At 49.3% G+C, this 12,650-nt stretch overlaps 1 protein-coding gene across 22 annotated transcripts in view; it reads right to left on the reverse strand.

Annotated features, from left to right (window-relative positions):
- The window catches only part of MSI2 (musashi RNA binding protein 2), a 286,908-nt gene that overhangs the window by 50,957 nt on the left and 223,301 nt on the right, over positions 1 to 12,650 (reverse strand). For all 22 annotated transcript variants that reach the window (XM_068909335.1, XM_068909330.1, XM_068909337.1 and 19 more), the window contains one exon: positions 8,768 to 8,842. In XM_068909335.1, coding sequence (XP_068765436.1) covers positions 8,768 to 8,842 — 75 coding nt within the window. The remainder of the gene's footprint in view (positions 1 to 8,767; positions 8,843 to 12,650) is intronic.

Raw genomic sequence — 12,650 nt, forward strand, 5'->3', positions numbered from 1 at the left:
GCGAACAAGGGCAGGTTACGCGGCAGAGCGTTAAGGCATATATTTCAAGTTCAGCAAAGTGGCACTGATTTGCTTCAGGCCTCATTTCAGTTGCTTCGGTGGTATAGAAAATGAGCTATTTCGTTTAAGCAGCTTGCTTAAATTTTTATGAATGATCTCAACTCGCTGGGTAAGTATTATTAAAAGACAGATCCTCAACTAGGAGCAAAGGCATAAAAGGAACTCGTATCTGGAAGCTGCAGCTAGAAAAATTCAACAGAGACAAAAGGCAGCTCTGGAAAAGAGAAGATAATTAATCACAGGACAAGGTTATCAAAGGACAGTAAACTCTCCACATCCTAGATGTTTCTAAGTTTGGAGTGAAATGCCTTTCCAAAAAACCACGCTTCACCGCAACGTACAGACCTCAACGGAGCCCGCGGGCAGAGACGGGGAACCTGCGCTCCTCCGCGGCAGGACCTGCCCCCGTCTACTCCACAACGCCCCTTACAGGAAAGGTCGGAGGAGAGCACTGTGACGCTGACCCTAAAGCCCTTCGGGGTGGCACTGGAGGGACGGCCGCTTCTGCGCCAAGGAGGACTTGGCAGCTACTTAAAACTTAATTGCGCAGCTTGAAATCCTACTAGTGACTGTGACTGAAAAACATTCACGTTTCAATGTTTTTGTGCATAAAGACGACTAATCTCCAGAAGCTTTTTGTTTCTTTTTGCACCCTCCCCCTTCAATTTTTAATAGCTTTACAGTTAAAAATCGTATTTACAGAGGCACTTGCAGGCTAACCATTGCACTTTGGCTATTTCAGACCCTGCAGGATTTCTTCCAGCAGAACTGGCGTTACCAGACCACATTATTCTTTGCATAGGGTAATCCATGTTTTCTTCCATATTTGCGTGTTTGCGTTATGCCTCTTTACTCTTGTGAGCAATTATTGTGGTTTACGTTTCCCAGTCACTGCAGCTGTGGCCAGTTCCCAGCAAGGATCAGTTAGGAGCTCTTTCTCTGCAGCATCGCTCAGAAACCCAGAGAGCTCACGAGAGACCATGACAGTGGCAGGGTTGGGTTTTTTTCCCTTTTCCGTCCTCCCTGTCCCTCTAGGATCACTCATTTTCAGGGCAACAACCCTGACTATTTAAAGCTCGTCACAAGCTCCATGCCGCGGATCAGCGGGCAGCTAGGAACAGGAGGACAACCAGCATTTGAGAACTTCAACGTTCAAGATGTTCTTATTGCTCACGCAGCTATTCGGGGCATCAGCTCAGAAGACCGCAATGAAGGAGCTGTGAGCTGCCCGGGGCAACCTTAACGGAAACCGCACACGCATCGAGGCTGTTGCATCGACGCGGCGAGAGGATGGGGGAACGGCGTTTTTACCAGCCAATCTCAGCTGCCAGGGAAATTGGTGGAAGCTGCACCACTCATTTAGATCAGCAGCTCATCGGTTGAAAATTCCACCCAAAATCTAATACTCAGGATATTATTGTAAGGGGCAGGGGAAAAATGAGAGATGAAAGAGGAGACTTATGCAGTTCTTTCCTGCAACATAAGAGAAGTAGCTTGCCTAAAAGGCAAAGCTGCATGAGCTCTGCCTGCGCTCAGGGAACAGCTCCGGATGAGATTTTTCCTGCATCAAAACAAAAGCTCTATCGTCTAAGCAGAACTTGACGGAGTACCTTCTGGTTGGAAATGTATAGGCTTTGCAATATCAATCCTCAGTTTGTTGACGACAGTTTCAGCTGCCCCTCACTCCGGGGATGCAACTGCAGCGCGAACGGCCCCTCTTCCGCCTGCCTTCTGCCAGCAAAAGAAACCCAAACTCTTAATCTTAAAACAGGTCCAGGCTTTATTGTTTGTTTTCACTGATGGAAACTGAAACTGAGAGGTTTGAAGAGTGATAATTAAGGTTGTTCTAGCAGATTTAATATGCACTTTGTAAAACATTTTATGCCATGCAGATGCAGCTAATGTGTTTTAGGTGAATAAAGGCATGCAGCGCAGGGATGATTAGAACAGATTTTAAGCAGTTAAGAAAGGGTTAGAGGAAGGAGCGAGAAACAGTTCCAACTTCGATCAGCATCTCTTACTGTGACGAGCTTAACTAACTGAATAGACAATTTTAAATATTTTTTTGCATTTCCTCCCGGTTTTGCAGCTGCCAGCAAATTCTCCTTCCTTCTTAACGTTAAGTTTGATAATAAGGTATCATGACCAGACGAACTTTGCTCCCATTACCAAATGTTATATATAAGCCTAGTCTTTTAAGGACTTGCCTGTTATTTATACTAACTTCGTTACTCCCTCCTGGCAGAGCAGCCGCCATGCGCAGGTAGCGCTTCCATTTTAAAACCTCCTTCCATCAGCAGAGCAGCTCAGCTGGGTGCTGTGGTTCATGAGAAGCTGGCTCAGGGTCCTTGAAGTGCCACGCACGTCCCGTCTGCAGGCAGACCTTGGCTGATACAGCCTGGCAGAATTACAGCTAAGTCCTGGGCGGGAAGCTAGTCTACGCGCTTCCCAGCGAGCTGAACGCGCTCCCAGACCTGCTCTACTGCGCTCAGCACGTTGCAGCGCGTCGCCTGCATCTGCCGGGGCTGGCAGCAGCACAGCTCACCGCGCGCACAGCCGCCAGCTCTGCGGCGTGCTCACGTTACAAACACCCTCCTTCCCTGCCAGCCCCACGGCGCTTCCCTTAGGAAGTTACTCGCTAGATAAAGGAGGGGGAAACCACGAGCGAGAGACCTGCAGGAACAAAGCCAGCCCTGCAGCTGTGTAATATTTGCTGGGAGTCCTAAATGAGAGGTCGATGAACTTCCTTCCTTACCTCACCTCCATCTTTCAGACACTAGGAAAGAGAAGCCTTAAGTACAGCGTTATTAGTACAGTCGCCCTTGTCTTTGGTATCAGCTCCTGTTCTTGAGTCAGAAAATAACTACTGAACTCACTAGGCAAGCCTCACAAATAGTCACTTTTACCTAAGAATCCCTTTTTGCCCAGAATGAACGGCCTACAAGCGAGCAGTTTGTGACTGGTAAGAGGCAAGAAATTAAATTAAGCCTTACAGATTAAAAAAAAGTTGGTTTAAGTGCTCTCATAGTAATGAAAAACATTAGTTTGGACTTTGAACTCATCTTGTTTTGCATTTCCACAGCACCCGGCACTGCATGACCCAAGACTGGGCTTCTCCGAGTGACTACACAGTATCATTATTAATAAGCAAGTGTATATCTCTGAGCTCTGGAAAGTTCATGAAAATATTTGTTTTTCCCACCTCTCCCCATATGCAAGGGCTTTAATAAGCTTTAACAAACATACAAGCAAACAAACCCTTAATCAAAAAAAATTGAAATTCCTGAGCTGGAGGCTTCTGAGCAACTTGACAACCCCCAGCCATCCAGGTAACGACGGAAGAACGTACACCGGGAGATAAACAAGGCGATGGCAACTTCCACCCTCCCCAGGCGCAGTCAGCGGCCCCCGTCCCGCCGCGGCCGCCAGCCCTCCAACGCAACAGGGTTACTGGATTTTCCTTTCCACTTCCAAAGAGCAGAAACAGATCCCCGCACGTCAGTGCTGGAGAGTTTGCAACAAGGGTTTCTAACACGTTTACGGGTTTGAGGCTGAAGCCCGCTTCATATTAACAACTGCGTTGTCTTCTTTTTTTAACTTTTGCTGCAAACACACCTCACAGGCAACCTTCCGTCTGCAGGCTCTTCAAACACTGGGTCACACACTTTGCGCATTGGTTGTTTTATTCTTTTATTAAATTGTCATTGGTACTGGTTATTTGGTGCGTCCAAACCAAAATATTAGAACTGCAAGCTAAGAGAGCAGCAACACAGCATATCCGTTGTAAACAATTTATTATTATTTTCTACCTCAGTTACTTACAGGAAAAAAGTCATAAAAAAGAAAAAAAGAAAAGCACAGATGGACTATTTACAAAAAATGAGAAAATTCACAATAGCCGAAATGTTTGCAAATCATGCACACTAAGACAAAGTTCACAAAAGCAAAGCAATTCATAGCAAAAAAACCCAAACAAAATAATAAGAAGCCATACAGATTAAAAAAAAGCTATCGCCTGCAGAAAAGTAAAAAGAAAACTAACCAATTATTACATCAAGCATCTTTAATGAAATGAACAGCATAGCCGTGTATTGTAGCGCCTTTGACACTGACATTTTAAACAAGTGGATTAACAAACATTAAAATGCATTACAGTTCTACTGTAAGCATGCAATTTACTTCTCACAAACTTATAAAATGGGTAGAAGCACTTAAAGAACCCAGAATTTAAATACAATGTGTGCTTTTTACCCGCCGGTGCAGAACCGGGTCTGTTTAAAAACAAAGCCAATGGGCAGAGGCGAAGTGGAGCGGGCCGGAGCGCTGCCGCTCGGCCGCGGCTTCAGCTAGCAGCTACAAGCTCGTCCCTCTGGCCAAAATTTACACAATTGGCCCATGATTTGCAAGCAAAGTACGGAAGCAAAAGCGACTGCAGCAGCCGGGCGCCGGAAAGCATCGGCTGCCGGGCGAGGGACGGGGCGGCCGAGGCCCCGGGCAGGGGCGCGCTCGGGTGCCGCTCGCCGAGGCCCCCGCCGCCGCCCGGGGCAGAGCTCCATGATTACGTCCGCCCCGGCCAGCGCCGCCGAGACGAGGCAAACGGGGCGCGCGGAGCCCGGGCGGCCGCCGGCGGGGCCGCCCCCGGCGCGGGGCCGCTCTGCTTTCGGGCCGCGGAGCTCGAAGCCTGCTCTGCCCGGCCGTCCCAGCGACGGGCCGCTAGCCTCGCTGCCCCGCAAGTACCATTTTTACTACTACTGCACGTCCACACGTTAAAAAGCGCCAGCACGCCGCTTCGGGGCTGCTTACGGGGACCCAGTCATCATTTTTGCTTCCTGAGTAAAAGTCATTTCTAAAAAGTTTGTGAGAAGTCATGCCTCCAGGACGCCCCTGACCCCCATCCGTGTAAGTTACATTCCAAGTGGGCATTAAAACTCATAACAAAGCAGAGGAAAAAAATTAAAAAGGAAAAAATAAAAAGCAAACTCAAAGCAGTGAGGATATGGAGCCTTTAAAAAAAAATAAAAATAAAATAAAAAGTCCAGTCAATCAAACCAGCCAGTAAGAGCAGCATTTTTTCAGTGGACATTGATATTAAACATGGACCACCCAGGCTTTTTCTGTCTCTCTCTCTCTCTCATTAGCACTGTAGTAAACCCCGATTAATTTGTTATGCATCTTTAAGAACTAGTTGATAAAAATTATGTCTTGTGAAATCGGCAAATAGTCTGCAAAGTGAAATAAGAACAGAAATTAATAGATTAAACTGAAAAGATAAGTCCCAGAAATTAAAAAAAAACGACACAGAAAGGGAGTGATTGCAATTAAAAAAAAAAAAAAAGAAAGAAAGAAAGGAAAAAGGGCTGTGCACTGAGCTGTAAACGCCTAGAGGAAAAACGTAACTTGGTGGCAGAAGGCAGGAGAGCGGCCGGAGCGACGAGGGCGTCCCGTGCCGTGCGCGGGGTCCGGCGCAGCCGCGGGCCAGGAGCCGGCCCCGGCGCCCGCCTCGCCCAGCCGCAGCCCCAAAACGCGGCGGGGGGGGGGGGGGGTCACGACACCACCGGCACCCTGTCGCTGTCACCCCAGCACGGCCCAATTTGGCCCGGCGCGCAATTTCTTTCTTTTTTTTTTTTTTTTCTTTTTTCCCCCCTGCACACGAGAGGCGGGAAGGGGCTGCGCGACCCCGGCGGTTCCCGCTCCGCCGGCGCCGGCTCCTCCCGCCCCGGCCCCGCTAGAGCACAACGGGGGCCGGGGTCTCCCACGGGCGGCGGGCCGGGGCTCTGCCTCTTCTGCCAAGAGAGCGCGGGCTGGGCGGCAGGCGGCCCCGGGCGCCCTCCCGGGCAGCGCCGCGCGCTCCACGGCGTCCCGAAGGCCGGCGGCGGCGGCGAGGGGGCAGGAGCGGGCCGGGCGCCAAGGAAGGAGCATGTTCTTTCAGTGGGGGCGGAAGGGACAAGGGGGCAGAGCGTGAGGCCAGGCAAAGCCCAGCAGCACTGGAGAGGACTTTCATCAGCTCTCCTTCAGAGCCCAATTTTCGAGCCGGCCGTCAGTGCGGCAGGCACGGTGGGTGCCTGCAATTAAGCGCACCTGCTTTTTAGAGGTGACAATTCACTTTGATTTTCTTTGGTGTTTTCAAGCGCGGCAAGAGACTGAAAATAACTAGCAGATAACTGGGAGGCCTGTTTTGAAAAAACCAGGCCCTTAATAAAAATATATACGATGAAGGCTAGACGGCATCTCTGCGTTTAACTGGTAGACGTTTCCTTCTTAGACATGTTTATAATTAAAGTCATCTAAGCTCTGCCAATTTTCATCATTTAGCTTATCAGAGCTGTCTGTCGTTTAGCTGCCTTCACGCAGACCAACCGGCAGAAGGAATCCCGAGAAGCTGGGAGGAAAGCGCCGAGACGACACGCAAACACCCTCGCGCCGTCTCCTCACGTTCAAGCCTTGCTGGCCCTGGCGAGTGCTAGCGCGCGGGAGGGCATGCCCGCGTTTGACGGACTCGCCTACCTGAAGGAGGTTTTAGAAACACTACGTATGCGCTCAATAGCTAGGGTTTCAGGCCAATTCGGTGGAGAGGGGTGACAAGACTTGTAATTACGCTTTGCAAGCCAGGGCTGCTTCCTCCAGGAAAGCGGAGCTCCTCGGGGCAGCAGGAGGAAGCTTGCACACGGCGAGGGGTACAGCTCTCTCCCCTTTATGCCGAAATTACTGCTTGCTGCCGGAGAGGCATGGGGGAAGCAACGCCGGGGCCCGGCCCCAGGGCGGTCCGTGCCGGCGCCCCGGGGCGCTCTCCGCGCCGCGGGGCCCTTCCGCTGGCCTGCCCACCGGACCGCGCCGCAGGAGCCGAGGTCTCTCCTCATTAATTTTCCACGGGTAGGTGTCGCAGGGCTGCCGGAGGGTTAAACAGGCTGGGTAAAGGCAGCACGTGGCGACTGCAGGGCAACGGAGGTGACTCCCTCCTCCAGCTAGCAGGAGGTGGTGCCACCAAGGAGGTGGCTGTCCTACCACGAGTAGCACATTCACCCTCCGCTACCCAGCTGGCCAAAACCCGAGCGACACCAGAGTCCAGATTTTGGCCTGCAAGGGGCATCTGCCGCCAGGGGCAGGAGGAAGACGGTGCTGAGCGCCGGGTGCTGCTCGGCACGCATGTGGCCGGGGCAGCCAAAGCAGCTCCACCTGCAGCCCCAGCATCCTGGGCAAGACAGCGCTTGTTTTATTTATTTGTATGTTCTTACAAGGATTTAGCTCAGTTTGAGAGCGTGGTGGCACAGGTGGGAAAGAGGTAGATGAGTTCGAAATGGAGCCTTAACATCTATAAAGTTTAGTGATTAAAAAAAAAAAAAAATCTCACCCCACTGCTTCCCTCCCTGACATCAGTCCTGCAGAAACCAGTTCTGAAGAAACTACAGTGCCGGGACATTATTCCGTCTTATGGATGTTAATAATATGCACCCAATCTGTGCTTCATCCTAATCATCCGGTGTTTAATATGAGGATGCGTCTTTGGCCCAGCGTGCCGGAGCGACAGTCAAGCACTGCTCCGCGTTCTCTAATCCATCCCAAAGGACCTGCCCCGTAAGGTGCTTGTTTCTCCTTCACTGCTAAGCTGCTGCCCCTCTTCTGTGCCTGTAGCGTGTTCAGTAAGGAGATGGTTTAACTCAGTTTCTTAATTAACCTGAGCAAAGCTGTGTTTCCACCGTTCCCTTTCTAGGCAATTAAAGAAGGCAGCACAGGACGGAGGAACTGTTCGTGCGTGACCCAAGTGACAAGCACACTAATGAATTTAACGTATAGCACAGAGAAATTTTCTTGCCACGGTATCCAGGTGGGCTTTCGCTATTAGTAAGCAATAAACACAGCAGTCATAACTCGGCCTGTTAGAGCTCCCTGAGAAATCCTAAGGTGAAACAAAAAGCAGCTCTCTCTCCTGCACAACTTCAGTTCGGAGCAGCCTCACCATAAAGCCAACGGCAGCGAGACCTAGCGCCAGGGACGGCCCCTGGAAAGCGCCTGGGGCGCCGCTGAAAAAGGCTTTTCATGATCCACGCTGCGCCGCGCAGAAAGGCAGCCGGCTCCCGCGCCCGGGCAATTACGGCCGGCGGCGGAAGAACTTTCAGGGAAGGGAAATCACTAAATGCAGCAAAAGCCTGACAACCACGCCAAGAAAAGGGAGGAAAAAACTAAGCAGAACCGAATGATCGACACACTGTTAGAAGCTACTCGCTATAGAGGACACCAAAGACATCTGTAGAGAATACATGAATGTTGGACTTTTTACCCCCAAACTGCGCTTCTAATGAATATAAACTTACCAGAGAATAATATGTGAACGTGTGTGTGAGCCTCTGTGTGCGCGCGTGCGTGTGTCTGTGTGCATGTATACTTATCTAGTATATATATAAAAGAAAAAAAAACCCATCAAAGGGAGGGTAATAGCTCTTAAGTTATTTCTGTTGCTTTATGTTTTAATTTAAGAACTTTGTTTTCAAATAACCAGTACCAATTTACACATTAATAAAAATATATTAAAAATATGTATCTCTACATATTTATTCTTTCTTAAAAATAGTCAAAAAAAAGTTGTTGTGTGAGATGCTCCCTGTAGACTTTCCTGTCTCAACTTGCAGCTAAGTTTTTTTTAAAAATAAGGGAAAAAATAAAGAAGGAAAGAAGGGGGGAAAAAGTAAATCTGCAAATGAAATGTACATACCTGGGAATTGATAGCTGTAACTTGGGGCAAATCCAGGATATCCTCGGCCATACGTTGCAACAAAATTTGGGTAACCTTGATCACAGAAACGTAAAAATAAAATAAAATAGTAAAATAAAATAAAAGAGAGAAAGAGAGAGAGAGAGAGAGAGAGAAGTTTGAAGATTAGTAAGGGTTTTTTGTTTGATTTTAAATATAATGCAAAATTACATGGAGGATGGCTGAAACTCGATTTTACAGAAGCTACTGAAAAACAAGATTTACTCTCCTCATGCAAAACCACAGCAACATTTCATTATCAGCCTGAATAGAAACATCTAGAGATAGCCTGCTTTCCTGACCGCTTGCCTGCCTGGCGTGGTGCACGAGACCTGCCGCACACATAATTAACATGCACTTTGGTATCTGCAGCCCAAGGACTGTGCATACTTTTTAGCTGGAAGAGTAAATGCCAAATGCTAAGGCTAAACACATAACACAGGTTTGCTCTGACATTTGGAGAGCTTACAATGAATGTACTTTGCTTCAGAGCTATTGACAGTTGGAGATTAAGGTAGTAGTAATTCTTTATCCCAGGAGTGTGAAGGACAACAGTTAACACATCAAAGAGTTAGAGGCAGCAATAGCAATGAGCCAGAGTCAAAGAGCTTCTAATTTTTCAAGAAAGTAAAACTCAGACATGAGAACCGTTTCCTAAAGCAATTTCTAGGATACACACAGAAACACATCCAACCTCAGGCAGCTTTTGAAGTTTTATTGTGAGAAAAATACCATTCAAGACCATTCTGTTCACAAAAGTGCCTGAGTAATTGCATTAAGTAGCAACAGTGCCCACCTTAAGGTAGTGAATAGAAGTAAAAAACGATGTTGCTAAGAGGGCAAGGCCGTTCTGACGAGGGTGGACGCTCGAACGAGGCTGGGCTACGGCCACGAGTGCAGGTCTGCTCCAGCCCGCTCCCACCTGCAGCTAGCCCAGCCCAGCACGCAACCCACATGGGCGCCAGTGGGCTGCAAGAGGGCCACGAGCAAACATCTCATGAACATAGCTACCACCGCTCGCTTGCCTAACCAGCAGGTGCTCGGCCAAGAGTCGTACCGCGTTATGTAGTACACGTCTTGCCATGCACAGACCTATTGGTGCTCTTTGAGAGCCACGACAGGTGGGTGGGAGCTCCTCGGGAGGAGCACCCGCCCTGCAGCCTCCTGGAGCCAACAGCTGGCCATTCATGGGACCCTGGAAAGGATCCACGATCTTCAACACGCAGTGTTATACCCAGGGGGCATAGGGCATGGCCCATCAGAGACTCAGAGATTAAAAAACAGGTTCACTTCCAGCTGACTGTTCCAAGTGATTTTGCATTAAAATATGTACCAGTTCTATCTAGGCAACATCAAAATGTCTCCGAAAACCATTAAACATGCAAAGGCAGAGAGATAATTTTCTGCCATTTAGATAGAGAGGACTTCATTATCTCTTTGCAAGCATCTCTTGTCCGGTCCCTTGCTCAAATTGATGTTTAACAGTGAAGACCAGGCCGAGGAAGAGAGATTTTACTCTTATGGAAGAATTGAGGTTTGCTTACTTGCTAGAGGCCGAGCTAGGTAGGGTTTGTCAGCACTGCTGTGACAGGGCTACACGCATTGTCCATCTTTCACTTCTCGGCCCTGGTGCAGAACCCCCTCCTCCTCAGGCCCCACTAGGGCTGGGTCTTCTGGGACCGAATGCTGTTCTTTACCCTGTGGAGATCCCCTGAAATTGGACCCTCCCTCATGCTCCTCAGAGCCTGCTCGCTCACTTTGCTTAAAAACCGGAACTGCCCGTTCCCATCGCAATGCGATAAATGCCACAAAGCGTTGCCTTTGCGCATCAGCGCTCAACGGGCTGTCCCGATATCTTTTGGAAAATAACTCTCTGGACCAAAAAACTATCATAAAAAGTTTGTTCTCACTCCTTCTGAAGTCAACAGAAACCTCTGCAGTGACTATAATGGCAACTGGACTGGAACTTGAGCACATTTTTAACAGCTGAGTGACTCTTCCTGAAGTCTTATATCTCTGCTTTTATTTAGCCCTTAAAATACTAATACACTGTGTACAATTATTTTTGTGCCACAGCAAGTCCCTCCATTTCTGACTAGATTTATATACACATATAACTTACTATCATTCACAATCTAAAACAGGAAGATAAAAAATGCTCAGATGAATTTGGATTACTGGATTAAACAGCGTCCGGGAAGAGCGGGCCGGCAACGCCAGCGCAGGAGGCCGCGGCTCCGAGCGGCCATGCACACGCGCCGGCCAGTCCTTGCATATTTATGGCACAGCTGGATTCCCTCAGAAATTAATCACTTCTGTCATTAAATCAGATCTTTCACAGGTAAGCTTTACAAGACTTTTTTCCTTTTTTTTTTTTCTAAAACAACAGTATTGATAAATGGATTGTTTGCTAAGTAAGTAGCGCCATTAACACCACCGTGAACCTCGCGATGAAAAATCACTGAGCAGCGCCCAGCCACAGACACCCTCCTCGGCGCGCTCCCCGGCAAAGCCCGCGTGCCCGGCGCAGCCGAGCGCACAGGGGCTAATCCCCATCGCCCAGCGCTCAGCGCTCCCTCGGTCGGGCAGATGAAATCATAAATTTATAATACAACATTACTTCAATTTTCCTCTTCATTTGCTGCTGCAGTGCCCAGCTCTGCTCTAACGAGTCCAAGCCCGACCTGCACAGGGGAAACTGGCTGGCTGAATATCAATAGCACATTAACACCATGCCCGTGCGGATGCTTCATCAAGCCAAATTACGGCCATGCTGACCTACCCACCGTTTCCATTAGGTGCCATTCTCATCCTGCGTTGGGCGATGAACTATTTATTTGCTTCAGTACTCCTCGCAAATGATCGATCTCTCTAATTAGCTCTTGCTGCTAAACTAAAAATCAAAGTTTTGACTGGATTACCTCCCTCGAAGTGAGACCCTCCTGACCATGGAAGTGCAAACTTAAACCAACGGCAAAACTGCTTTCACCAACCACTTTTACTGAGCTCCCTACCGCACCGAAGAGAGCAGGACCTACACGTGCCACCTCGCCGACCGGGCGAGTCGCTGGCCGGGAGCGCAGCGCAGTGGAAACCTTGCCGAGACCCACACTCGCACCCGGCCAGATCCTCGCCCGGGCTGGAGCCTCCCGGGGCCGCGCTGGCCAGGAACGGGCAGTGCAGATGCACAGCACTGCCACATATCGCACCTTCACTTACAGTTTATTTAAGGGTATCACAACATGACCAGTATTAAAGTCCGTCATGGTGAGGGAACCGCTACAGGCGTTTTCCAAAAGGCAGAGCGGGGCGAACCACGCGGTCTGTATGCCTCGGGTGGGACGTTCCTCTCTCCGCCTGACAGCGCTGCTTGGAGACCGAATGCCCTGGCTGACCTTTCCCCAAGCGCCTCTGCTCTGTGCAGGCCCAGCGAGCCGGGAGCATCCGTACCGATCTGCCCTTCCTCTGTTACACCCGGGGGAAACCGGGGCCTCTAGCAAGAGAGCTGCTTGCCAGGGCACACGCAGAAAAGCTCTGGAAAGTCTCCTGCCCAAGCAGGCCTCCTGCCTCTGCTCTATCGGGATGAACGCCTCCATAGAGAGAAACGGCTTCTCTGCTCCACGAGGAGGAAGAGTCAACAGCCACAGAATCAGGCCATGGAAACGACTTTTAATTTTTAAGTAAGTTTTGGCCTGCAGGATGGTAGTTCGAGACAAACAAACCTCATGGTTAATATGTGAACACACTAAGCATGCCAGGGCCTGCAGATCTCTGCCCTAAAATTTAATTGAAATGTTCCAATCAATACGAGCAAATTATGGTCTCCCGATGCACCTCGGAGCAA

Source organism: Struthio camelus, chromosome 16, assembly GCF_040807025.1.
Source record: "Struthio camelus isolate bStrCam1 chromosome 16, bStrCam1.hap1, whole genome shotgun sequence".
NCBI lineage: Eukaryota > Metazoa > Chordata > Aves > Struthioniformes > Struthionidae > Struthio > Struthio camelus.